Source organism: Corapipo altera, unplaced genomic scaffold (genome assembly GCF_003945725.1).
Source record: "Corapipo altera isolate COAL_440 unplaced genomic scaffold, ASM394572v1 1, whole genome shotgun sequence".
In the NCBI taxonomy this organism is placed as follows: Eukaryota; Metazoa; Chordata; class Aves; order Passeriformes; family Pipridae; genus Corapipo; species Corapipo altera.
The window spans coordinates 15657448-15682288 of NW_020884873.1; the positions used below are offsets into that span (position 1 = coordinate 15657448).

At 46.6% G+C, this 24841-nt stretch overlaps 1 protein-coding gene and 1 long non-coding RNA gene across 5 annotated transcripts in view; one reads left to right on the forward strand and one right to left on the reverse strand.

Annotated features, from left to right (window-relative positions):
* IL2RB (interleukin 2 receptor subunit beta) overlaps positions 1-24841 on the reverse strand; it is a 35141-nt gene that overhangs the window by 3193 nt on the left and 7107 nt on the right. The window contains exons 1-9 of one of the 4 annotated variants that reach the window (XM_027667144.1): positions 11384-11595; positions 10040-10137; positions 9582-9708; positions 7960-8095; positions 6658-6766; positions 5546-5694; positions 4938-5124; positions 3072-3168; positions 1214-1298 (exon numbers count right to left, since the gene is read on the reverse strand). In XM_027667144.1, the coding sequence (XP_027522945.1) occupies positions 1214-1298; positions 3072-3168; positions 4938-5124; positions 5546-5694; positions 6658-6766; positions 7960-8095; positions 9582-9708; positions 10040-10121 (972 nt within the window). In that variant the 5' untranslated portion in view covers positions 10122-10137; positions 11384-11595. Of the gene's footprint in view, positions 1-1213; positions 1299-3071; positions 3169-4937; positions 5125-5545; positions 5695-6657; positions 6767-7959; positions 8096-9581; positions 9709-10039; positions 10390-11383; positions 11596-24841 lie in introns of those variants that run through there. The other 3 variants (XM_027667154.1, XM_027667135.1, XM_027667128.1) reach the window with 3 other exon arrangements.
* On the forward strand, positions 4251-6802 carry LOC113958692. Its single transcript, XR_003531575.1, has 3 exons — positions 4251-4435; positions 5297-5390; positions 6694-6802. It is a non-coding gene; the product is annotated as an uncharacterized LOC113958692 (long non-coding RNA).

Here is a 24841-nt window from a genome sequence, read left to right on the forward strand (position 1 = left end):
TGATGTCTCATCTGCAGGATTTTCAGAGAGACTATGTCTTTCTGTCTCTTTGAAATAAGAGTGGATCTTATAAGCCTATGTTTTGAGATTTCTGGAGCAGGGAATGGAAGATGGAGAATTAAACTGAAAGGAAGGAAAAAACAAAGGAGGAAAAAAGCCTTAGAAGACCATAAGATGAAGTGAAGGTGGAAACATGAAAAACAGTACTGAGGTGCATCTCATGCAATCTATTCCTAATACATCTACATGGCCATATGCAGATTTCTCATCTAAAGTGCTCTTCCAGGCCCCTTGTGTCTAATTTCCACATTCATCTGGTCAACATCCTGCAGTGCATCATTATCCTTAAAAATAAACTGTTTTTGATGGCATCCAGCTTCATTGCCTTTATGGTCCATAAAGCCAATTTTTCAAGTTCTCTCTGCACTGATAAAGTGTCCTCAGTGCCTGCTGCACAACCCTGTTCCCCTGCTCTGCACTCTTCCCTGTAGTTTAAGCTTTCTAAAGCTTTTTACACTTAGGCTTTTTCAGAGCTTTGCTGTCTCTGGACCCTCTGCAGTTTGTTTCCATCTTTCTTAAAGCAAAATGCCCCTTGGGATCACCTCCCACGTCTTGCATCTGACACTCCCTTTAATACTGCACAGAATGGTAATTGTCTCCTTGCAGCTGCCCATACTCACAGTGAGACTAGGGAAAAGGAAAAAGTGGAGTGGAGGAAGAAGGGAAAGAGACAAGAATGCAGAAATTAGCTAAGTGCCACCCAGTGGGATGGCAATTCACATTAGGAACAGAGGAACAGCTCACAGCTAGGAGGAGGGGATCATAGCAGGAAATCCTGCTGGGAAGAGCTGGGTAGCCTAGGGCAAGCAGGGAGACATCAAAATGGGGTGGAAGGGGATCTTGAGAGGCCAATCTCCCTCCTGCAGGTCCCTTGTTTTCTCTCAGGCTGCCCATTATGGAAGCAGGGTGCCGAGGTTTGCGTGGTTTGCCATTTCTCAGTTCTGTAATTAGAGATGCCTCAGCTGAGTGTCAGGTTTAGAAGGTCAGAAAATAGAAGTCAAGCAGAGAACTCAGCAGCTGGTGCTACAGACACAGATGTCGTGTGTGCACGTGTAGGTCTGACAGGCTATCTGTCCTGGGCATGTGCAGTTGGACACTCCTTCCCCTCATTTCTCCCTCCTGGAACCACATGGTTCCATCCCCAGTCCAATACCTGAATGTCACCTCCGTGAAGCGAAACAAGTGGGGGAAAGAACTTCTCGGGATCTGGGATGTGAATCTTCAGGATCTTTTTAAACCTTGACAAAAGAGAAGGAGAAGAACAAATGAAGCAGGGCCTGACCCTGATCTCTCTGTCACTGTGGAGGGGTAGAAGAGAGCATTGCAGCTCACAGGTAATAGTCCAGTATGGAAGAGAGGTAAAATAGGAACAAGCCTGAATGCTGTCCTTGCTTTTGAGTGGTCTGACATGCAGTAGCTGAGGAATGAGAGGTATAGAGATGAGACAGTTAAAGCTGGCATTGGAAAATACATTGCTCTCAGCATCTTTAGGGAAGGGCAACCACCACTTCATTAGTTTCTCCCATGCCTTGGCTGGTTGCTTTAACCTCTCCACCCGCCCCCTTAAGCCCCTGTCCTGATGACAAGTTGAGCAGGTTTCCCTTGTTTCCAAGCTCCAGCTGTTGTGAGCTACCTCTTCTTTGCTTTGCTGTCACCACAATGATTTGGAGGACCACCTGGCCTGAGCAGGACCATCACTGGCAAAGCTCTGCCACAGCTCTCTGCCCTCTTAGCAGGATGCTGCAATGGTATAGCTGGAGCACACTGGCTGTGCAAGCCACCTGAGTGAGTATGCCTTGCATCAGTACAGCGGCCTCTGCTTTACTGGAACCAGCATGTTGTCATCCTGGGGCAGAATGAAGTGATCTAACCTGCTCTTATGTTCCTCAGAGAGGTAGGCTGATCCTGTTATCTCTTTCCTGAAGCTTTGCTCTTAGGAAAGACCCTCCTGACCTCTGGAGGCAATCAGTGTACTCTCTGAAGCATTAGAAGTTGCTAGTTCTTGCATATAAACTACCTATGCTATTTTTATTCATGCATGTCTAATCCTTCCTTGCATCTTACCTCAGCATTATTCTCCATTCAATTCCCCTAGGTTAAGGAGGCCTTTTTAACTCTCTCTGTGCTGTACAGCTAGCACTTCCTCAACTTTGTGTTATGATCAGGGTAAAACAGTGACCAGTGACTTTCTCAGTATCCATCTTCCTTCAACATGGTTCTCTCTTTCCTTACACAGAGACCATCCAGCCTCTGCTGCTTCATCCCTGGAAATATTTCTCCCTGCCCCCTGTCATGAACATCAGCACCCTGCTTCTTCGCCCCTGATCCAAGACGGGAAAACCTGTAGCTATTTCTAACTGCATCATGCTGACAGGTCACTGTTCCTATTATTGCATGGGGTAACCTTGTGAGACACTTTCCATCCTGAATAAAAGCAATGCCTGGGTAAAAATGCTGGCAAAGAGATCTTTAAAGCATCATACAGAGGTTTATCAGTGTGTGAGGACTGCACAGACCAGGGAGAAGAAGAATTGTACTCCTCACTCAGGAGTTTTGCCTGCAGATCAAATGTCGCCATGTCCTGCCTGAGCTCTTGCTGGAGCGTTTAAATGAGAAGGTAGTGGTACCTAGGCTTGCTTGGTCCTCGCTACTGAGAGAGCACTCAACCCAGTGACCTGCTTTTGAAGAGGCAATTTTGATGCGTCTCTGCCAGGAAACACCACTCTAAGGCCTGGGCAGCAAATGTGCTGAGGTAGCTGTTTTAAATTTAGCCAGGACATGGCACCAGGTCACAGCAGCGTGGCACAATACAATGATGGTGGTGAAACCACATCATCTTGGGTGGTGATATGTCTCCCCAGGCAAATGTTAACCTCAACAGGTTGGCCTATAAATCATATTTCAAAGTCATCTCTACCTTGACTTCTCACCAAGTGAAAAATAACCCAGATTTTGAGAATACATACAAGATACAGGAGAGGAACAGAGATGAAAACTTGATTCTCATTTACCATTTCAGGTTCCGTAAGTTAATAAGGAAGGCAGTCCCAATGATGACGAAGAGGCAAGTGCTCACTATAAGAGCTTGCAGGGCTGGCCAGGATGTTTCTGCAAGATGAGAAAGAACAAAGAAATTGCTGTGAAAATTTAACCAGGATTCTGGAGGTAGAACCTGCAGCCTTTTCATGGCTGTTCAAGGTGATCAAAGTGAGCCTTTGTTATAATTTTATATATGATTACAGTATATAGAATTATAATATACAGGTCAGATACTTGAGTTCTGACGTGTTGTGTAGGATGCCTTTGAGCTGATATGGGTTTCAGAGTCTAAGCATTGCTTAACAGATAACTTCAAGCTGAAGAGCTTGAAGTCCCTGTTCATAACAGCGCCACCACTAGGGTTTGCCATAGATAAGGTGCCACAGACTGCTGTTTGAAGTGTCCATCAACCTGTCTATCTCCTTGCAAAGGAAAGCAGGTTCTCCTCAAACCAGCTAAAGTGGGACTGGAGACTTGAAACAGCATTATGAGTCAGTGGGGGAGACAGAATCATAGGGTTCACAGGTCTCTGAGAAGGCAGAAGGACAAGGATGGTTAGGGATCAAGGGGTTGGCTTCTTTCTTTAGAGAGCTGTAGCAAAGCTTTAGGAGACTAGGAAGGTTACAGCTTTACACCATATTTTAGTACTTGGATTGTAGAGTTAGGAGAAAGAGACCGAGTTCCCACAGTACCAGGGCTGCCAGCACTCCTCAAACTTGTTTGGCATCATATCAAACTTTTCTTAATCTGTCACTTTCAAACATATCTCCCCAATCCACCTTTGTTTGGTCTTGCTATTCTGGTGCCTGTTTCCCCCACCTGCCCCTCATTTCCATCCCTCATATACCTTGGTCTGGGCATGCAGAGCATCTCTGGAGTAGTTTTTAGGGAACAGAGAAAAATAAAAGAAGGAGGATACATTTTTAGTACATTCTTTCTTTCCTTGTCCTTGAGATGCTACTCAGATCACTTTGACTCCTCTGCCTCGGGTATCCTGGTTATCTTTGGGTCTTGGTTGCTATGACAACTGGTTGCGGCTGTATCCTATTCACTGACATCACACACTGTCAAAATTTGATTGCCACAGCAACACAGTGCCCTTTCTAAACATAGCTCCTCTGTTTATATCAGCACCAGGCACAACAGGGAGGGCTTGAGCAGGGGCAGAGTGGGGGCGACATGAGAAGGAATAACATCTATCTGCTCAATTCGGAAAAAAAATGACAGAGACCACAGCCAGTGACTCATCAAAGGGCACTATTTTTCAAGGCTGGAGGTTCATGCAGTGACTGATGCAAGTCTCAGCAGACCTTTTTGAGAGGGACTTAACATGCATGTAAGTCTGTCTCTTCCATTCTCCATGAGGCTCTGCTTCTTAGGCTCAGGTGTCATTCAGTTCAGGAAACTGAGAGCTCTGTTTCACTGTATTTCACTGCATTTCACTGATTAGTACCTCCAATGAGCTGAGCCATTTTAGGAAGCTGTATTCCATTCCTAGGTAATGGAAAATGGGAAAATGCCAGTCCTGGCCATTGCTTCTGCAGGTCAGACGTATGGCCCTACTGCTCTGGAGAAGCAGTCCCTGATTTACACCTTGTGAATTTTGTCTGGCTTCTGGATGTCAGAGGGGCTTTGTTGGAGTCAGAGGGTCTTTGCCTTTAAGCACTGCTGAACTGGTCTGACCTAACTGATTATGAGGGACAGGTTGTTTCCAACCTTTCTATTGCTCTTTGGTCAGCACAGTACTCCCTACCCATTTTCCTTCAGCTTCCCAGCCTGCTTTGGCCCTTCTACCTTCTTTTCCCTGAGTCCCCATTTTCCCCTCCAAGTTAGACTACCTGACTGATCCTTATGGTCAGCATGTGTCCTCCACAGTATTGGCTTGCTCCAGTCACTCCACACGCCTTTGTAGGTGCTTCTGGCACTTGGCCTTGCACGGACAGCTGCCTCATATTTCGAGTTGGGTGAGAGTCTCTCAAAATTTGCCCACATCTGGTCATGTTCAATGGGCAAGTTCATGGCCTCCTGGGAGTAGGGCAAATTTAGAACATCATCAACACCCTGGTTTACAGCCTCATGTAGTCATCTTTTCCAAAGCCCTCAGAGAAGACCTGTCTCAAATTGCTACACCTTGTGCACTGCTTTTTCACCCTGGAGGAAAATTTTTCTTCACTTTGCTTTTTTTCATCCCTTTCAGGTCTGTCCTGGAACTGTCTGAATTTCTTTGTGACAGCACTGAGTAAAATGGGATCCCCATCTGCCTCCTTGTCATCACCAAACACTGGCAGCAGGTGACAGAGATAAAAGGGTGGGGGTTGTCATCCCCTCTCCAGCTTCACTAAAACTGGTTTCACCCTGAAGAGAGGCCCAGGAGCAAGTCTTGGGTGATATAAAGAAGACCAGGATTAGTATGGTAACAGGTCCCAGTATCCCACTCTGTACTCACCTCCCAGGACTGACTCATGTTTCGGTACCGCACTTGGTATTCCCGCTCCCCATTCAAATAGTGAGAGGAAATATTCAGGCTCCATGTTAAGTTGGAGGTGTTTTCAGTTATGTTAACCAGATGAAGATTTTCTGGAGGCCTCAGCTTTACTGGAAAGAGAGAAGGAGCAGGCCTGATATCTCCACTCTGTCCATAGCAGGACTGCACACCAAGCCCCATGGCAGCAAGGCTGGTGTCTTGGCTGTGCTCACAGACTCTAGCAAGCTACAGCCACATGAGAGAGTTCATGAATTCTCCCTCTCTGTTCCTCCTTTTCCCCCACTGTCACTAACTGCAAAAGGCCTATTGCCTCTAGGCTATGTTAAAGGCAGCTCCTCCTGTGAGCCTGTGAAAGTGGCCCCTGCAGTCAGTGCAATCAACCCATGGGGCCAAGCATCCTGTCTTGTATGGGTGATCTGCATGGAAACTGTATGGATAGGAGACAGTTACTTCCCAGATGCTCTTTCAGAGAGCTACAGCCACAGAGATGGAGTTACATGGACTGTCTAGGCTGATTCTTCCTGATGCTTGACTCCAGCCATGCCTTCTTATGCCTCGTCTCGCAGCAGCTCTATTGGACATCTCCTTGAGACAGGTAAACTCACATATCCAGCAAAAAAATGTCCCAGGTAGATGTTTTGCTTTTGGATTAGTGAGGGGAATCCTTTCAGCAAAGACTGGTGCGTGCCAAAGCTGGCTTAAAGGAGGGTGGAAGCATACACCTAGTAGGAGGGCAAAGGAAGAGCTGCAAGACTCCTTCTTGCAAAACAGTTTTTGGAAGGGGAGCTGAGCTGCCATTGCCTGTTTGAAGCAGAACTTCTAGGGCAAAGCACTCTCATTTAACACTGTCCCAGACACAGGACAGGACAGGATGGGATTGGCATGAATCTACATCATAAAGGTGCAAGTGGCAGAAGTCAATGTGTTCCACCTGTGCTCATTGTAGCAGGGGACAAGCAAAAGACAGAAGCCCAAAATCAGCTATGGGTATTGCATAGGGGTGGATGGGGAAGAGAAATTAACCACCCTTTCATGAGGAAGCTTCAGAGACTGGAAGACAGATAAGTACTCACTATTTGCAAGGGGACTGAAATTTTCTATTCTCGCAGGTATAGACTTATTCTCTCCAATCTGGCAATGGACAGACATGGCAAGACGGTCTGACCTGGTGAAGCATTGAGTCTGCAAGGAAAATTAACCACTAGTGACAATGAAGCCTCATGAATATGCATTCAAATTTCAAAGCGTTGCCTGTGTATAAGATGTTTAGGAATATTGGACAATAAATATGGAAGATATTTGTGGCTGAAAGGCATAAATCTCAGTGGTGAACGAGGAACCAAAGATTTATACTTTATGTAAGATTTATACTATACGTGGTTGGATTTTTTTTGTGTACTGCAAGAAGGACACAAAGTAGTGTGATATGCCAGTTTGCTAAGATTCCTGTATGTGCTGACTAAGCAGGAAAAAAGTTACTCTCTATGAGTGACATTTATTGAGAAAAATTATTTTTACTAAATCATTTTATGTTCACTGGTAAGATTGAAACCACTTTAGCATTAAATGTTACACTTGAAATGCAATGATACTGAAGGACCACGTGCATCATACACTATTGAATAAGCAATAGGGAAATTAGCTTGATTAGAAAGAAAAAATTTTGGAACTATTTACCAACCCTGCAATTTGTCTTTGCGCATGATATGCAAATGTAAGAAAGCTTATCTGTCGTTAGAACTGGTTGTGGCTTTAACAATAAGGAGAATTAGCTCATATTTGGGTGGGCATTTTCTGAAATCACAGGGACTGCAGTAACTGGGTATGACTGAAGGAAGTACATAATGAGTCTAAAATAAGATTGATCCAAATAAAGAATAATACTTAGAAGGTTGGCATCACCATTAGCTCTAGTGATGTGTTCTGTTGCATCTTGCATTTGACACATCTAACCAGACTTCACAGTAGTTAATAATCTGGAAAATGATATTGACTTCTTCAAGGAAAATGAGATCAAGAGAGGACTTCAGAGCTGGTGGTGATGTCCTCCCTCCTCAGAGGAATGGGTTAGGGCCAAACCCAGCTAATAGAGACATGGGATACTGCATATGATCTGTCTGTCCTGCACCTTTTCTGCATAGTCAGGACAGCATGGCCCAGCTAACAATGAAGCCAATCCCTCTTGTAGTGGAACCCACAGGAGCAATGCATGTCAACAATACACAGCACCAAGCCCACCTCCAGAACTATAGTCAGGGATTAGGTGTGGGCTTTTTATACTGCTCCTGAATGTCACACTCCTTATACACCCAAAACACACATACAAATCTTTTCTACCTTGTCATTAGCTAGGCCATCCCAGATGAATTACTCACATTATTGTCTTGGCTGAAGGTCTTGATGCAACTCCTCAGTCCTCTCTTGTGTTCTGCCTTGAGTAATTCACAGTCCTTCTTGTTTTTTCCGGGTAAGTGAGATGACATGAGACTCAAGGTAGAGAACAACAATGAGCTAGGAAGGTTGTTTTGTATTTAGTCAAACATTATGTAACACTAAAGGGCTCTCAAAGCATTTTGCATCCTCATGTATTTGCTCAACAGGTTGCAGCAAAGATTTAATCCTACTTGCTCTCCCCACTGCACCACTCAAACAAATTTTATGTACTGGTACATGGAGAGTCAGTGCATTCCAGTTATTTCAGGCCAAAGACAACAGCAGATTTCCAGTTTCAAAGACTTTACAAAACCCTCTTCCTACCCTCTCTGCATCCTGTTGATATCAGAGGGCATGCAGAGCTGCCCACAACCGCACCCTGCAGCCCTGGAAGACAGGTGCCTTTTCCAGCCCCTCTAGGATTTACAGGTCTCCTTCAAACCACTGAAAGTCCTGTAGGACCTCAGATACTGAGTAACATGTACCTTCTGAACCTAGTCACATCCCAGTCAGTGAGGACTGTACATCACACATGGCAGCACCACACCATGACCTCTCTTCTGCTCTGACAAGCAGCTGGACAGCCTAAGCTGAGCTATGGCATGGGGGGGACAGGATGGGAGAGCATCTGTAGGGCTGCAGCTGAAGGGGTATCTGACTGAGGTCCCTGATTCAGCTGTAAGGTCAGATCAGGCCTGAAACTTGCTGAGAGTGGGGAGAGGTGTTGTCCTAGGGCCCCGGCCAAGGATGGCATAGTGACAAATCCAGCCCAAGTTTCAGCCCCAGCCTCTGTGATTCACACCCATGGAACAACATAAATGTTTTAGCTTTCTAGGTCCATGCACCAGGCCACAGGATACACTTGCCCATCTAACCCCATTGGAGGTGTCTCTATGACAGTCACAAGTAACCCACCCACTGTCAGAATCACACTGAGCCTCTCCTGATGACAGGCAGCCAGGGAAGTCCTGGGGTTGGTTGGTAAACCTCTTGACTAGAAATGTCTTATTAGGAAATGACACAGACTCAGCCAGCCTCCACTGAGGCACTGGCCACACACCTCCCCTCTGCTAGGAGGCATATGGGAGAGGAAAACATCATGAACTGAGAGAGATAAAAGGGAAGGGAAGGGGGATAGTATTTTTCTTCATTTGTTCTTACTCAGGCTGAAACATTGCAGTTGTTTCTGGCAATGGGCAAATGGCCTCTGTATAACTTCAAATCCACCCTTCTCCACCCCCATGTCTATACATCCTCCTTTTCCATTGAAAATGTCTTTCAGTCCAGAGGGTGGCTAACAAGACAAGGAAGAGGGATTTTCTTTTTTTTAAATGAAGCATGGATAGAGTCATGGAGCTCGAAGATGGGTTGTGCAAGACAGTTTGTGACTGTCAGATGGCAAACATTGAGCAGTGGCTGCCAGCATCTTAGCCCACATGGGTTAGAGACAGAGTACAAGACAAAGCACCTCAGATCTGTGACTTCACTACACCTGGCTTGGGACGGGATAGCCTACATTTTTGTTAAGTGGTATTGGCTTTCCTCAGCCTCTCCAATCACCTACCTGTCACAAAAACCTTGATTTGATAAAATCTCCAGCTGACACGGTGCTTCAATCAGGTCCCTGCCTGGGTCCCAGTCGCAGAAGAGAGCCGCCCGTGAGTCATACCAACAAGTTAGGCTGGAGGCACCTGCCAGCAGAGAAGAGATGGACAGCAATGTGGTTCAGTTAGCTTGGCATTAGTTAGTTAGCCATCACCCTGAAAAATTCTGCCCCATCCCAAACTACAAACTGACTCCTCTGCTGGATAACTCCAACAAAAAAGAAAGGCAGAGCCACTCACTTCTCTATGTCCTTGGAGGCTGATGTGCTCATAAGAGACCTGTGACTCTTGCAGCCTCCTCTGGCTGTATGTTACAACAAGAACATTGCACAGCAACATACCATGGCACACACATGCCTCCGGCTGACTCCCCTCCCTGCCCACCCAGCTGGCACAGGTCAAAGAAATTGCTTCTTACCTTGTGCTGAGTCTGATGCCCACAAGGGATGCATGAGGCTGAACAGGCAGAGGTGAGACAGAAGCAGCAATGAGGGCTTCATCTGTACTGGTGACACACTGAAAGAGAGAAGACACCCCCACAACATAGTTCAGCAGTGTAAGTAAGGAAGATGTCAAGAAGTCATCTCACAGAAGGCATCCACTGTCCTGGGGCAGGGCTCAAAGCCACTACCAGTCTTCTAGGCTCAGAAACCCATATCCCTTCCACTCTGGAGTCTGTGCTCTTCCCTCAGCACCTCACTGTTTTCCAGTCTTGGGTACTTTTCTCAGCAGTGAAACTGTTCACAGGGCAGCACAGATAGGCTGGTTGCAGGAATCGCGCCTTCTGAAAACGCGTGAGTGAGTGCACAGCAGTCCGTGTGTGTTGTTTCAGGCTGCTTGCTGACTCAGGTAGAGAGTGCTGCCTTGGTTGCGCATGTATTGTGCTTTGAAGAGCTTCTTTTTTTGGTAAGCCCTAAGGCTGAAATAACTAGGTGCTTGCTGAGTAAGAGGGGTCTCTGAATGTAACAGACAAAAGTTAGTTGCAGAGCCCATGGCTTAGGAGGCAGATTTTGAACAGCATGTTTGGACCAGGGGGGAAATCAGAGTTTTCCAGGTTCTAGAAATTCAAGGCTTTACCATATCAAAAATATTACATAGTCATACACAAACTACGTACCATCTGAGTAGACCTTGCTTTGCCTTGGAAGGAGTCGTGCTTTCAGGCATATCAGAAAATCTGGGCTTTGTAATAAGGAAACTCTGCAGCACCCCTCATGCACCCCTGGCACCCAGGAAGCCTCACTGTCATACAAAGCCTGTACAGTCACGCTCCGTATTAGACAGACTGGTACGGACTTCTCTCTCTCTCTCTCTCTCCCCATCCACCTGGACACCTGTCTCTTGAGATCTGCCTCTGCCCACAGGAGAAGGAACTACCCTCACCTCACACCAACCCTGGAGCCCAGGCAGACCTGAGCAAAACAAGCTGGAGTCCCACTAGACCTTGCTGGGACTGCCAGAGGAGCGGGAAGAGAGGGTTTATAAATACCAATTCCCATTGTGATAAAAGATTAGGTTCAGAGGAAGAAAAACCTGATGATGATACATGAGCAGACAAAGTGAAGAGAAAGAGAGAGAAAGCTGGTGGTGTGGTTGTGAGATGTGGGGTATGATTTGAGAAGATTGCGGACAGACAGGGAGATAAATACGTGTTCAGCCCTCCCCAACAGCAAGATTCAGTTTGTCAGACTGAAACTCCTTCTAAGATGCTTTTCAGATCAGCCACCCCCATGTGGGAGAGAGCTGGCATTGCCCCCTTTACCTTCCAGTTCTAGTCACCAAGTGGTCCAGATGAAGGAAGTCACCGGGGTCGTGATGTTGGATGGAATCAGATGTTGAATGTCAATGGGAACGGCGAGTGCAAAAAGGGAGAGACATGAAGGCAGATATCCGAGCTCAGTGTATGTCCGTAAGAGGAGAGGTACCTCCAGCCCAACAGTTCTACTCCAGAGTTCTTCCTCTCATATGTGCATGGTCTCTCTCTGTCTTCTCCCTCTCACCTTTGCACAGGAAGCTGCCGCTTGCTTGCCTTGTCAGACTGAGACAAGGCCCTGAAGTATCGAAAAGGCTAGCGAGGCCAAGAATAAAAAGCCCCAAACCACGTCCTACTTCCTGCTGGTAAAGCAATAGGTGCAGAAACAAGGGTGGAGGGGTCAGGTGTTAGCTTGCAGTGCTCAGATATACTGGGACCAGTTTCAAACCATTGCTGTGAGGCAAAAGAGTGAGTGGAAAAGACTTATCCTCTTGAGACACTGGCAAGTGACCCATAGCTTCCTCTTTCAGACACCCAAACTGATCACTCATATTGCTTTCAGGGTCTGCACAAGTTTACAGATTGCTTTGAAACTGGGAACAGGAGTCTGTATAGGGTAGAAATACCACAGACCACTTTGTGAAAAATAATCTGAGTTGCTGACCTGAGCAATACAGAATGAAACCAAATTCCACATCAGTGTCCCAGTTTCAGAGGATCCATCCTGGGTCAGAGCAGGAGTGGAATGAGGGCAGTGCTGACAAAGATTGAAACACACCCTCACACTTGCAGATGGTGTGACACCACAAGAACACCCATCCCACGGCCTCCCTACCCAGCCAAGCACCCCACTCTCTCCAGAGAAGGAAGAATCAACCCCTCCCACCTGAGACTTGCAGCTAGTCCAGATAGGCAACACTGCCCTGCAGTAGCCCCAGTGCCTGTTTGGCATGGCTTGTCCGTTCAGTAGACCAGACAAGGATGCAAAAAATATTTTCCACCTTCCAAAGCTTCATGTGCCCTCACCTTTGCAGAAAGACAACCCCTTACTTTGCTTTCTTATCCAAAGCTGAGACAGACACACAAATGCAAATCTACAGTCTGATAGCTACCTCATTCAAGGATAGATATGGACCTGCATGTGTCCCCACACCCCTCTCTTTTTTCCATACATGAATATGATTCTCTGAAGTGCAGCATATCACATTTCCTGTTTGATCTGGGCTGCATGATGATGGCCGCTGGTGTGGGGCCAGATGATGAGAATCTCCTCTTACATATACAGTGGTCACCACACTCTGTGCTCCTCATCTTTCTCTCCCAGGGCAGTTCAAGGCCCAAGCTCAGGTCTGGCAAGAAGGTTTGGCTGACCAGAAGTTGTAGGAGGCTAATCTCAAGTTTCCAGGAGGTTTCTTTTTGAGGACTCTATAAACCTGGAGGATGGAACCTCCTTTAACAACAAAGGGATCTTACATTCAGGTAGTGGAAAAAGGGTATGGGAGGAGGATGAGCTTTTAGCCACAAGAAACCCAACCCAGAGACTGAATCTCAGAAGATATCAGATCTCAAAAAGAAATAGCATTGGAGGAAAACAGTAATTTGAACACGTGGGCAGAGCCATTTTGCAGGAGGTTGCAATAGTGGATCCTCATGGCAATTTCTGGGGAAGCACTGCGATTAATTCAGCACCAAGCCCTCACTTAGCCAGCGGTATTGGAGCACAACACCTTTTTCTTCACCACATGCAACAAGGACTGAGAGTCTGAGAGATGTCATCTGGATTCTCTTGCTAGTCATCTGAAGACCCTTGTCGTGGCCAATCTTTGGGAAGACAACTAGGGAATCAGAACCAGTCAGCCTCGGTTGAAGAGGAGCAGGGGAAAGGATGGGCTGCGTACTCCCCTGCTCTGGTAATCACTGCCTGTGTGTGTTGAGCCTTGGAGGCTCTACCAGGGTGGAGCAGTAATGGCATAGATCATCAGGCCACAGCCCACCTTTCCCAGGAACTCTTAAAATGAATGCAGCTTTTCTGGCACAAAGTCCTAAGCTGAAACCATGAAGTCCTCTGTGAGTAAGTTCTTGGTATCACCATTGTTGCAGCTGCAAAGGAGCATTCATGTTAACCATAAATTTTCCTGTTTATCCTTCAGACTAGGGAAATCTGCAGCTTCCTTAAGACCATAGATAACTTTGGGAAACAAGAGCACAAAGCACCCACTTTTATTGCTCAGCTTATCAAGGAAAAAACTCCACTGATTTTTTTTTTAGTGTATAAGAATCAGATTAGGTTGGTTGTGCACTGTGGTACCTGAAATAGCAGAAGAGGAAAACTTACAATGTAGTTAGTTCTTATAGAAAATGAGGGGTTGCAGCAGTTGGAAACAAGGATTTATCTGGTCAGCCACTGGAGACTGGTTTTTTATGGATCCATGTCTCTATGATAGATGCTTATGCAGATTTTCTGCTATCTAGTAAGAACTGATGTCACACTGAAGACTTGCCCAATGAGGCTTCCAATGGAGAGCCAGAACTCCTCTATTCAGCCATCCTTGCTTAACAGTAGTAAGGGATATACCTCTTTTTCAAGGGCAACTGGAATTGATTGATTTTTCCAAAATTGTGAAGGGAGAAGGAATGGTCCAGTGGATCAGATAGCAGACAGCCAAATCCCAATGTGTGGAGACACAAACTGCCTCAACATATTTTCATTGGAAACACAGTTTACAAGGTACTAAAGCAACAACTCTGTGGCATAAATAATGGTATTAAGTCCAGACCCCATTTGGCACGGATAAATATGCTTACTGTCAGCACAGTTTTTGGACTTGATTGCCCAAGATGTTGTGCTACTGAGAATTTGGCACTTTTTATCTCCTTTACACCAATATTGTTAGGAATTGGGCCATTTGAAATTTGGCACTTTTAATCTCCTTTACACCAATATTGTTAGGAATTGGGCCATTTGAAATGTGAGAAGCCAAACAAAACCACACTATCAGCAACACATGTGAGGTGTTCTTGTTACTACCTTCCTGTCCCCATAATGGTGACTGAGATGGGGTGAACTCCGTAGTCAGCATTGTTGTTCAGTGTTAAAGTGGTAGGTAAAAGTGTGGTAATGGAGGTTTGGTTAAAGGTGTTGTTTGGGCCAGATCAGTGTTTCAGGGGCAATGTGAGTTTTAAAAATATTCAAGACTGAGGCATGTGCTTACGCACATTTTTTTACACACAATCTTGTTTTTTCCCCTCACAGAGAGGGGAGCAGTGCTGCTGAAACTGCTCGTTTTCAGTTGCGTGTCTATTGAGAGTCTGCACAAAATGGCAGAGGTGAAGACAAGAACAGAGACAGTGAAGAATCGTGAAGTGCAAAAGTATTGTGTGGTGTCAAACTACCCCACAATTCATCAATTCATCAGGTGTCATTAGGCTGGGCACATCCCTTCCCTTTGCTGGTTCTCAGCTGGAACCAGAGTGCCAGGCTAACTGGGGTGCCTTGCCTGTGGTTTGCAAACCACCCAGCTCACCAGGAGTGAGCTCAGTGAAGGGCTCAGTAGATCCATCCTGGTGTCCTGTCCACAGGGCCCTCTGAAGTGGAGCAGTGGAAAGGGTGCAGAACCAGCAGGAGGTGAAGGGATGAGGGCAGAGATGCCCTGATGGACACTAAAATTCACTTCCTGGCAGGATACACGGCGAAGATCTCTAGAAGCTCTGTTAGTTATTTTTGGTACTTTCCAAATAATGTTGTTTTAACTATAACCTTTACATTGAATTTCCTGCCAATCGTATATGCACGCTTCTCAAAACTCTGCCATTGTTCTACAGTTGCACTTATTTTCCCCTTTAATTGCGGTTCTACTCCGAAAAAAGTCTGTAAAAATGGCCTTGCAGGAAACCACTGTTTAGTGTATAAGTGAGCCCTTTATTGAATTTGTTCACATTACCAATCTAAAAGAGGCTTTGCTTTTTATCAAAATGGCAAGTTTGCTCCGACTTTTTTTCTCATGCTCCATCATCCCAAGGGATATTGCTGCTACAGGCTAAATGCTGCCCTCAGGTTAATCTCCATCACTGTGTTTAAGTGGAGAGGCATTTAAGTAATGGAGTTTAAGTTCTGGAATCAGGCACCACAACAAAGTAATGATGCTGGGCAGCAAGCACTAACCCTAACTATGCAGCGGATGATGTTCCTGCACTTCTTCCCTTTCAGCTTCTGCCCTACAGAGGGTGTCCTGATAGATCTGACTGAAAAAAGCAGTAGGCATCAAATATACAGATGAATACACAAAATGTTCAAAAGTAGGAATTCCCTAGCCCTGTAGGCTATAGAAGAACATGGACAAAAATGGTAGGAAGCTGAGGCATTCACAGTCACTCTCATTTGAGGCAAGTCTGGGGCCACAGGTGGGAGGCAGTGGAAGAGGTGTTCACTTTCACTCCTTGACAGTGATGGCCACAGGCCCAGAGAAGTGGGGAAACAAGGGTGGGAGGGAAAGCATGCAGTTTCACTCTTAGCTTGCCTGGCTGTGAAAATGCTGCTATGAACTCATGAGCAGGGGCATGAGACAGTCACGAGATGCCCCCGCCCAGGACCTGAGCCCTGACTCCTCATAATGTTTGGGTTGAACTAGACAGTGTCAGGACTTCGATCAGAGAGGCTGGAGCCCAGTAGCAGAGTCAAGCCTTAAGAAAGCTCTTAGGAGCCTCCCTGATGAATGCTTGTGGTGCCACAAGGGTTGCTCAGATCCAGAGTCCCTCCCTAGAGATACTCAGTGAAGACCTAGGCTGTCACCCTGAGGTTGTCACTCTGTGTCTCTCAATACCCTTAAGCATAGCAACATGAAGGCCAGTACCTACACTCTTGTCTGAGCCTGTGCATGTGGTGGATGAGGCACTGCAGGCATTTGAGCCACAGCAGTGTGGCGAGTGTTCTTTGTCAGCATAATTGTGGTGCCTGTGTATGCAGATGGTCTTATCCTGGTACACTTGCCATGGAAAACTCAGATGGCATAGGAAGGTGGCATACCCATGGAACTATCAATGTATATGTACAGCTCTCACATCCTCTCTGCATTTCAATTTCTGCAGCAGAGAGAGGGGCATAATGGACATCCTTCCATCTTCAGAAACAAATTCACAGAGCAGGCACCAGGTCTGCATCATAGGTGTCCATTGCCAGGGTCTGTAGGGCCATTATTGACTTCTAGTATTAAAACATGCCCATGCAAGTTCTTAGGGGTTCTCCTGGCATTGAATGTTGATGATGCATGGCTAGAGTGCCTACAGAACTTTCTCACAGACCTGTATTGAAGAGGGAGGGCCTGTGCAAGTTATATGTTGTACAGGAAGGTAGCACTGGACTCAGACAACAGCCTTACACCAAATCTATGACCAAGAAAGGTAATGAGCTGAATGCTGCCTGATTTGCTATTCAGCATCAGCGACTGCTTTCATCCTTGAGGGAAATCATTACCTTGTTACCTGAGCAGTCTTGAAGAGATAAAGCCCTGCTCTGTTTTTCAGCCTGCCAATGTGTTACATCTCTCTCTATTTAAAGTTAGAGGGTACAAATGCTTAACAAGCCTAATATGAAGCAATGATGGCTTCCAGACCTAATAAATTGAGAAAAATTCAGAGATTTATTGTACATTCAAAATTGCTTGGAGGCAAGACACAAAACTGTAAGGAGATTCTTGAGAATAAACCCTCAGGTACTTTGATTAGCGAGGCTTGGTCCCAATTTAATCACATTTCCCTTCCTTCTCTAGAGGAAAAAATCATTACAACCACCACTCCCATTCTGCTCAGAGCTCTCCTTGCTCCTCCGTTTTCTTCATCTCTTTGTCTGAGCAGTTTCTAGAAAGGGAGTTAATTAGACTGCTGATTTTGTTTTAAAATATGCTTGATGATGTCATGCTTACCCAAAGGCCAACTTCCTGCTCCCCCTTAAGCCCTTACAAGGGTTACTGATTTGTGACTGTGGCAATTATTAACTTTCATGTCATTAAAATGCTTGTACAGAAATTACTTGTTTGGAGACAGCTTCCTCTCTCCTTACAGCTCGCTGCTCAGGAATTGCATTCCTGTCTCTCCCCTGGGATCAGACAGGAGAGCCATTTTTCCCCTGCTCTGTGGTTTCCCAGGTTCAGCTCTCCCCCCATTTGCCCTCTAGTGTCGCTGCTCCCACCTTGGGAGGCAGAAGGTATGATGATAAAGGCACAATCTGTGTGCCTGGTTGTAAGGAGTGGAAGGGAAGGGTGATGTTCAGATCCATCACCTGACCCAAAGACTTGAGGTCACTTCAAGGTGATGTACCACCTTGCGAAACAGGTCAACCCAAGGGGCTCCTCAACCCTCTCGAGAGACCATCTCTCAAAGGTTTCAGCTGTGGGCTTGCTCCTCTAAGGACTTTTCCTCCTAGGGAGTCTACTCTGAGGTGAACTACCTGTATCACAGTGGCTCTGCAGCTTGATGAGGCTTTTGGATATGGCTGCACACAAGTGAAAAGCCCATTTTTTTGACTATAGGTAGGCAAGACTGCTTGTTAGTGGAGATTACTGGCCAGGTCCTGGTGAACACTGCAAAACCACTACTTGAAAAAAAAAAAACCAAGCAGTGTGGACATTACTATTTTCACCACTATGGTCTCTGAGGAGCCCGTAGTTTCTCCTTTAGAGATGCAACACAGAGCCCTGTACATGTGGTACTTGTCAGGTTCGTTGCCATAGCACAAAGTGCAAGCCACATCTCCCCACATCTGCTCCATTGGCTGTGCCTGTATTTAGGAAATGGGATGTAGAGGTCTCAGGGGAAACGGGACTTGGTTCCCTGGTAGAAAGACTTGCAGGGTGTCACTTTCCCCCTCTTCTCTTCCTGGCTGACATGCATGGGCAGAAGGGGAATCTCCTTTTGAATATCACCATTCCCTGCTGCTCCAGTACCTCACACCGAAGAGGCAGGAAATGGCACAGAGCATTGAAGAAGTTGATAATTTCATCCTCCCTCTCCCTGCAGCTCTAAAGAGCAATTGCAGCCATCACAGGGATGGGAAGGCTATTTTGGGCAGGTTGCTGCGCCCCACAGTTGGGAGCAGACTGCGGGGAAGGTCCATGGAGGCACTGCCCTCTGCTTGCACCTGTGCACACATTTGTGCACACAAACACATACACACAGTTGGGACAAGTGGGGAAGCACAGAGGGCATCAAGCACTTGGCTCCACTCAAATGCTTACCCTGGAAACTGGCCAAGGACAATATGTGTCTGCAGGCAGCAGGGTCCTTTCCCTTAGCCATGGTCTCAGGTGAGACTTCATTCTAATAGGAAACATGCACTGTTGCTTTTATGTTTCAAGGATGAGGGTGTCACTACACTTCCCCAGTGCTGACCTTCTCTGCACCCCAAGAGAAAGGATCCCCCTCTTTCTTCCTACTCTCCCAACCCTCTTTGCAGGCAGCAGGTTCCTTCATTAGAGATGCTCAGTGTTCAGAGGGAAAGCTGCTGATGAAAAGGACCGGTTAGGGCTTTTTTCCCTGCGGTCTTGGAATTTATGCTGGCAGCCTGGTTCAGTCTCTCTCCCTCCTCCCCTCCTCCCCTGCCTCAGCCCCCGTGATGGGGGAGGGAAGAGCGTGGGTGGTGGAAGGAGTTGTGGTCCCCAGATGTGTGAATTGTTGCTGAGTAGAAATAACACACCACGGACAAACAGAGCAGCTCAGCTGAGAGCCATCGCTTTGGGCTTGCACCACTGACCTTTTCCTTTCGCCCTTCTCAGTCCTCACCTGACCCTCCCCCTGCTTCCCCTGCACTTTGCACAGTGCTTCGAAATGGTGAGGAGAGCTGGCACAAGAATGTAAGGGGGGGAGGGAGTAAAATAAAAAAAAAAGCTCTGCAGCAAAGAGAAAGCTATGCATTGATCCTCTCTCCATTTCCTCAGGGCTCAGGTTGCCATCCTGCAGGACAAGAGAGTTGTGGTCTGAGCCAATGCACCACTGTCCCTGTCTGGGCTAGCTATTGAAATGAAGGCACAGCTGTTCTGCCTCCACAACTGGCACGTTTGGTATGAGGGAGGAGAAGCAAGCCTGTCTGAGGGTCAGGGGAGTGCTTCAGTCTCTGGTGTATCACAAACAAATGGAATTACAAAAAAACATTTTAAAGCCTTGAGGGACCAAGACTGAAAATGTGGTACAGCTGTAAAAACCTGCATAAGTATTTTTGAGTCAAACAATGCCACCAGCATACCACATGGAGAGAAAGTGGTAGTTGGGGCAAAGCAAGGGCTTGGGAGGTGTTTTGGGCTGTGTGCGGAATGGTAATCCTGTGGGCCCTAAAGATCTGCTGAATTGCTGGCTGTGACTGAAGGTGACAGGACTTGGTTGCCTGGGACATGTGATCTAGTGATCTGCCCCACCCCACTACTTCAGAGGAAGAACTGAGGACATGTGAGGAAAAAAAAAAGTGTCTGTAGGAGTGAATGTGAGAATGCCATGAGCCCAGGAAAGCATGTGTGAGGCAAACGAGAATGCAGTGACCATCAGGCACCTCACAGAAGATGCTTGGTCCAGGTGTTGCTCTAGGACATCATTGTGTCAAACACCTGAAAGGTGGTCAGGGCTTCAGAGCAGGGGACCAGAACAGTGAAAATGGTGCCTGGAGGATGAAGGTCAGTCTGATAGGAGACCTATTGTCCTCCTTCCTCTATCATGGACCTTTTCTTCCTCTGGCTACTTTGAAACCACAAAGCAGCTCCCCCCTCAGAGGTGCACTGCAGTTCACACTGTCTGGGTTCCCCAGTCGTGCAGGCACCTCAGCAGCTCTGAGACTGATGCAGGTCAGCCCTCAGTTCTCCATCCTCACCCACACTGGCACAGGTGCAAGTATTTTAAAATGAATCAAGAAAGAACCCATCCTCCTGCCTCCCACTCACCCAGGGCTGGATTTCCAGCCACCCCAGGTGGATGGGGAGTTCCCTACTCCTTAGCTTCTCCAAGCCAAAAGCTCTCCATCCTTCTTCCTTCCATTTTAACTGTTGCAAACCGAGGGCGGGACAGGTGTGAGACTTTGCAATAGTTCCCAAGTCATTTGTGAGTTAAGGGACAAAAACTCAAGAGATGGAACAGTCTGTGGATTGAGAAACTGTCAGAAGCTTTTGATTTAAACCTTCTACCCTGGCATGCAACTGTGGTATAACTGCAGGTCGAGAGATCACAGAAAGCTTGTGGGTGAAGGATAAAGCATATCATTAGATGAGGGAGCTGTGCTTGTACCAAAGAGGCCTGGAACCTCAGCCCCTCTCTGCCCACCTCCTGATAGCATCTTCAGAGCGAGCCAGGCTTGCAAAGGGCAACAGTTTCCGTCGGCAGGAAGGTGAGAAATGTCCATCTGGAGCTGGTATGTGAGTATACATGTGTGGGTGTCATAGCAGAGTGTGCGCTGAGCTGGCCTCTGAAGCCTGGCATGGCTGGGCAAAGGCCTGTTTTCTCAGTGTGGTCAGAAAAGGGCCCTGCCACACTAGGCAGTGGAGCAGTTGCTGTCAGCCTTGCAGCTGTGCTGCATCACCCATGCAGCAGGGTCCACTTCCTGCCCTATGGCATCTCCCAGCCAGCAATGGGAAAGTGAGTTCGAGAAAAAGGAGTTCTGGGGCAGGTTGAACACACTGCTGGCATCTGGCTTCAATGTGCCAGATGGAGGGAGGCAGTGGGTCTGATTGTGGCACTGGGTGATGCGGCTGGGGTGTTGCATCACCCCTTCTCCCTCCCTGGACTCTGGGAGATAAACAAGGCTGAGTTGTAAGTGAAGCAGGTTGTCTAGGTGGTTTGGGAGAGGAGGAGGGACACCAGGCTGGGGCAGAGGGGAAACCTGCTATGATACAGTGTGGCAGCCCCCTGAATAGTGAACTGATGTGAGGCAAATCTTGCGCTATTGCTGGCAGCTGGTGCAAGGCCTAAGGGGCTGCCAGAGATGCTTCCCATGACTGCACTTCCTATGCTGTGTCCCTGCTCTCCCTGGTGCTTTGCATGCAGGCACATTCACCTGTGCCCATCTGAGTGCCCCCAGCAGGGTCAAATATCTCCTTTTATATTCCTTTTCTTGCCCTGTTTCTCTTTTCCCCTTTCCCACAGCTATCACAGGGCAAGGAGCTATTCAGCTTCTCCTGAGTTTTCCCTGACATGTGCTTTCTTCCTGAGAGACAGCACCATATATGGTCTTTCACCTCCTCTCTCCCACTCCCCTCTTTTTGTACCTGCAAGACCACAAACCTGCGGGAAGCCCGTTTAAAGGGCCAGGCCTGTGGCAGATACCTTGAACAAGCCTGAGATGCAGCCACAGAGCCCCTTGCAGCAGAGTTTGGATCAGTCTTTCAGGGGAAAAGAGAGGCACAACTACAGAGGTAGTGCTATAGCTGCACACCCCAGGGCACACTTGCTTTGCCCAGGAGAGAGATACTAGCTGTCACCAACCCCTGAATCACATTCCCCAGGGCAGATCCATTGCATGGAAAAGAACACATACTTGTGGTGAATGAAGTGGCCTTCAGGGCATGGGTGCACTCACTGGCAGGGCAGCAGGGCTGGTCTGACCCAGTCTAGACCTTGTTCCTTGTACGGCATTACAGGGTCCACCTTGCCTGAGCTGAGCCTGACCTACAGTTCTGACTCCTCAGTCAGGCATCTGTGGTGTGATGGGTGGCACCAGCTACAGACCCTGCCTGTCACCATGCATCTAAGCCCCAATGGATTTGGCTGAAGAGACTCTTCAGGTGGCAAGCTGCAGGATTGAATCACAGAAAACTTTTCTTGAAGGTCTGGCTACACATTTCCGGTCCCCCCTCCTCTCTCACTCTTCACCTTTTGTAAGCGTGACAAAATCACCTCCAATCTAACATCATCTCAGCTCAAGGGGCTAGGAACATGCACAAACACAACCACTGCACTTCCTGAGAACACGTTTCTATCTGCTTCCTCAGAAATAAATAAAAAATGGGAAGAAGGCTGGGCTCTGACATGAGAGAGTATTGCATTTGCTAGGATATATATAGCCCTAACTTTGGGCCTGACACAGGACCAAAGATGCCTGTAAGGATGCATATGATTATGTTTTCTACCTCTTGCCAAATGAAGTGCCTGGTACACATCAAACCACAGGAGAAGCTGTGTAAAGACAAATTAAACTCAAAACAGAATGGCCTATACAGGCACCTTGTTGTATTTTCATGTCTATTCTTCCACCTCAGCAGGAGACCTCTCAGTCCAAAGATGATAAAGAAAATCCCATGTACCTCTTTGACTTCCATTGAGACTTCCAAAAGGTATCTCCCTGTCCTTAGGATTCTAATCCTTCTAGATTGTCCACTCAAGCTTCCAAGACTCCACTCCCTGCTCATGTCTCCCTTTTCCCCCCAACTTTATGGGCAATTACTACTTGCCTTTCCACCTCTGACCTGAACCTAAAGCCTTTCTCATCACACACAGGTCTTCCAAATATGCATGTCCAGCTTAACTCTGGAAATCCTACTCACCCCAGTGTTAGGAAGCACAAGTGTTCAATCAACAGTTTAATGTCCCTCTTATGTCTGTACTTTCTGGCCTTTACCTCTTGGCAGAGACAAAAGAAATGCCACAGGGAAAACAGAAAACACACATGCTTCCTAAGTACTTGATAGAAGGACGTACTAAAAAAATCACAAGATAAAGGGTCTGATCTCCCTTAAGAGAACTCCCACAGTAGCCCAGCCTTCTTCAATATAATTAAGTACTTGAAGCCTACTCCTATAACCCATTGTATTGTCTTGGGTTTCTTGTAATTTCCAAAGACTCCTTCTTTGAATTTGCTTAAAGTTTTCCCAGAAAAGAGGAGAGGGTTGTCATAATTAGAAGTGTTCAAGCAGTAAATATCTTCAAGGTAATGGTTCTTCATAAAGGAAACAGACACAAGACTGCCAAGGATTACCCAGGGAAGTTTCAGAGCTGAGTTAGACTTTGTACCTCTCTCTTTTGGGTCCACATCTTTTCCATCACACCATTCAGCAATAACCAGTGCTAGAAGGAATGGGTTAGGAGAGAAAAACAGATTTAAGTGCAAAACAACCAAGGAAAAAAGTTTAATACCATTGAAAAAAATATATACAAAAGTTCTTGTAGTTTTTTTGGGGTTGTAATATAAAGCACCATTAATTCCAGAGTACATCACAACTCAGCCTAATACACCTTCCAGAAAGCACCCAATACTCCTGAAATCTGATTTAGCACCAAGGGAATGTTGTCTTATTTAGCACCAAGAAGCCCGTTAAACACACCCTTTGGTCCCCCTGCCCTCCTCTCTCATGTGCCTCAGGCACCATCTGGCTGCTCATGGGTAGCACATGAGACCTGTTACCAGCATTCAATCACTAAATAGAAAAAGGAGGAAGAATGAAGTTTGTTTCTGGAGATATTCAGTGTTAGAGAGACTTTCTTTGCTTCAGGGAGGCGTGGGGCTCAATACACTGTAAAGAGACAATATCTCATTTGCAGCCTGTTGAGGAAGAGAGAAAGAAATTTGGTCCTGAGCATCACTGCTAGCATGCTGCTTCCTCTGTGCTGTCTGAAATCCTCTCTCTGAGCAATTTCACACACTTGACCTGCTAAGGGAGGGGAAGAAACTCACAGTCTCCCTTAGTTCCCATGATCCCATCATCAATGTTTCTCTGTGAAAAAAACAGGTTTGCCTCAGAGAAACCTTGTTTTTATACCCATTGCCTCATTGACAGTGGTGGGTAGGATCCACAGCAGAAAGTTCCTGAAACTCGTTACAGTCTGTACAGCTTCCTTAGCAAAGAAGGGAGGGTAAGTAAACAGGACAAGAGAGAAAATGTCCTGCAATTTTCTCAAGTTCATTTTTAATATTTGGCCTGGGTCCCTGTTGCTTTGCCATCTCCAGCTGAGTGTACCAGACCTAGTCCTGTATAATGATGCACATCTCCTATGGGAGAGCTCTGGTAGTCCCAGGTGCTATAGGCAAAGATTGTGGTTAATCAAGAGACTGTAGAAGCTAGGTAACTCAGAAGATTTCATTATCAGTGATGGGCAGAAGAGAAATACAGTTTCTCCTGCTTGTCCTGCCCTGATACTCAAAAAAGAGACAACTCTTGGGAGTTTATGGAAGCATTACAACATGTGGAAGTAGGTTTCCTAAAGTGCTGAGCCAGCCTCACCTGCTCCCAACAAGACTGTAGCATATCCCACAGAGGGATGCAAGTGAGAGCAGTGTGAGATGAGTATAAATAGTAATAGAAAACCCAACCACTGACATTCCTTTCTCACTGCAACATCTCCAACCTGACAAGAAGAGCGAGGGTTTGTTTTAGTCACATGCTTTTCTAAGTTGCTCTGATGAGATTGCCAGAAAAGGGCACAGAGTGTAAGGCAGGGAAGCTTTTAACCCTGGGGTGAGGTGCTGTAGTCTCACCTCTATCTCTTTTCCATCACAGAGGCAAA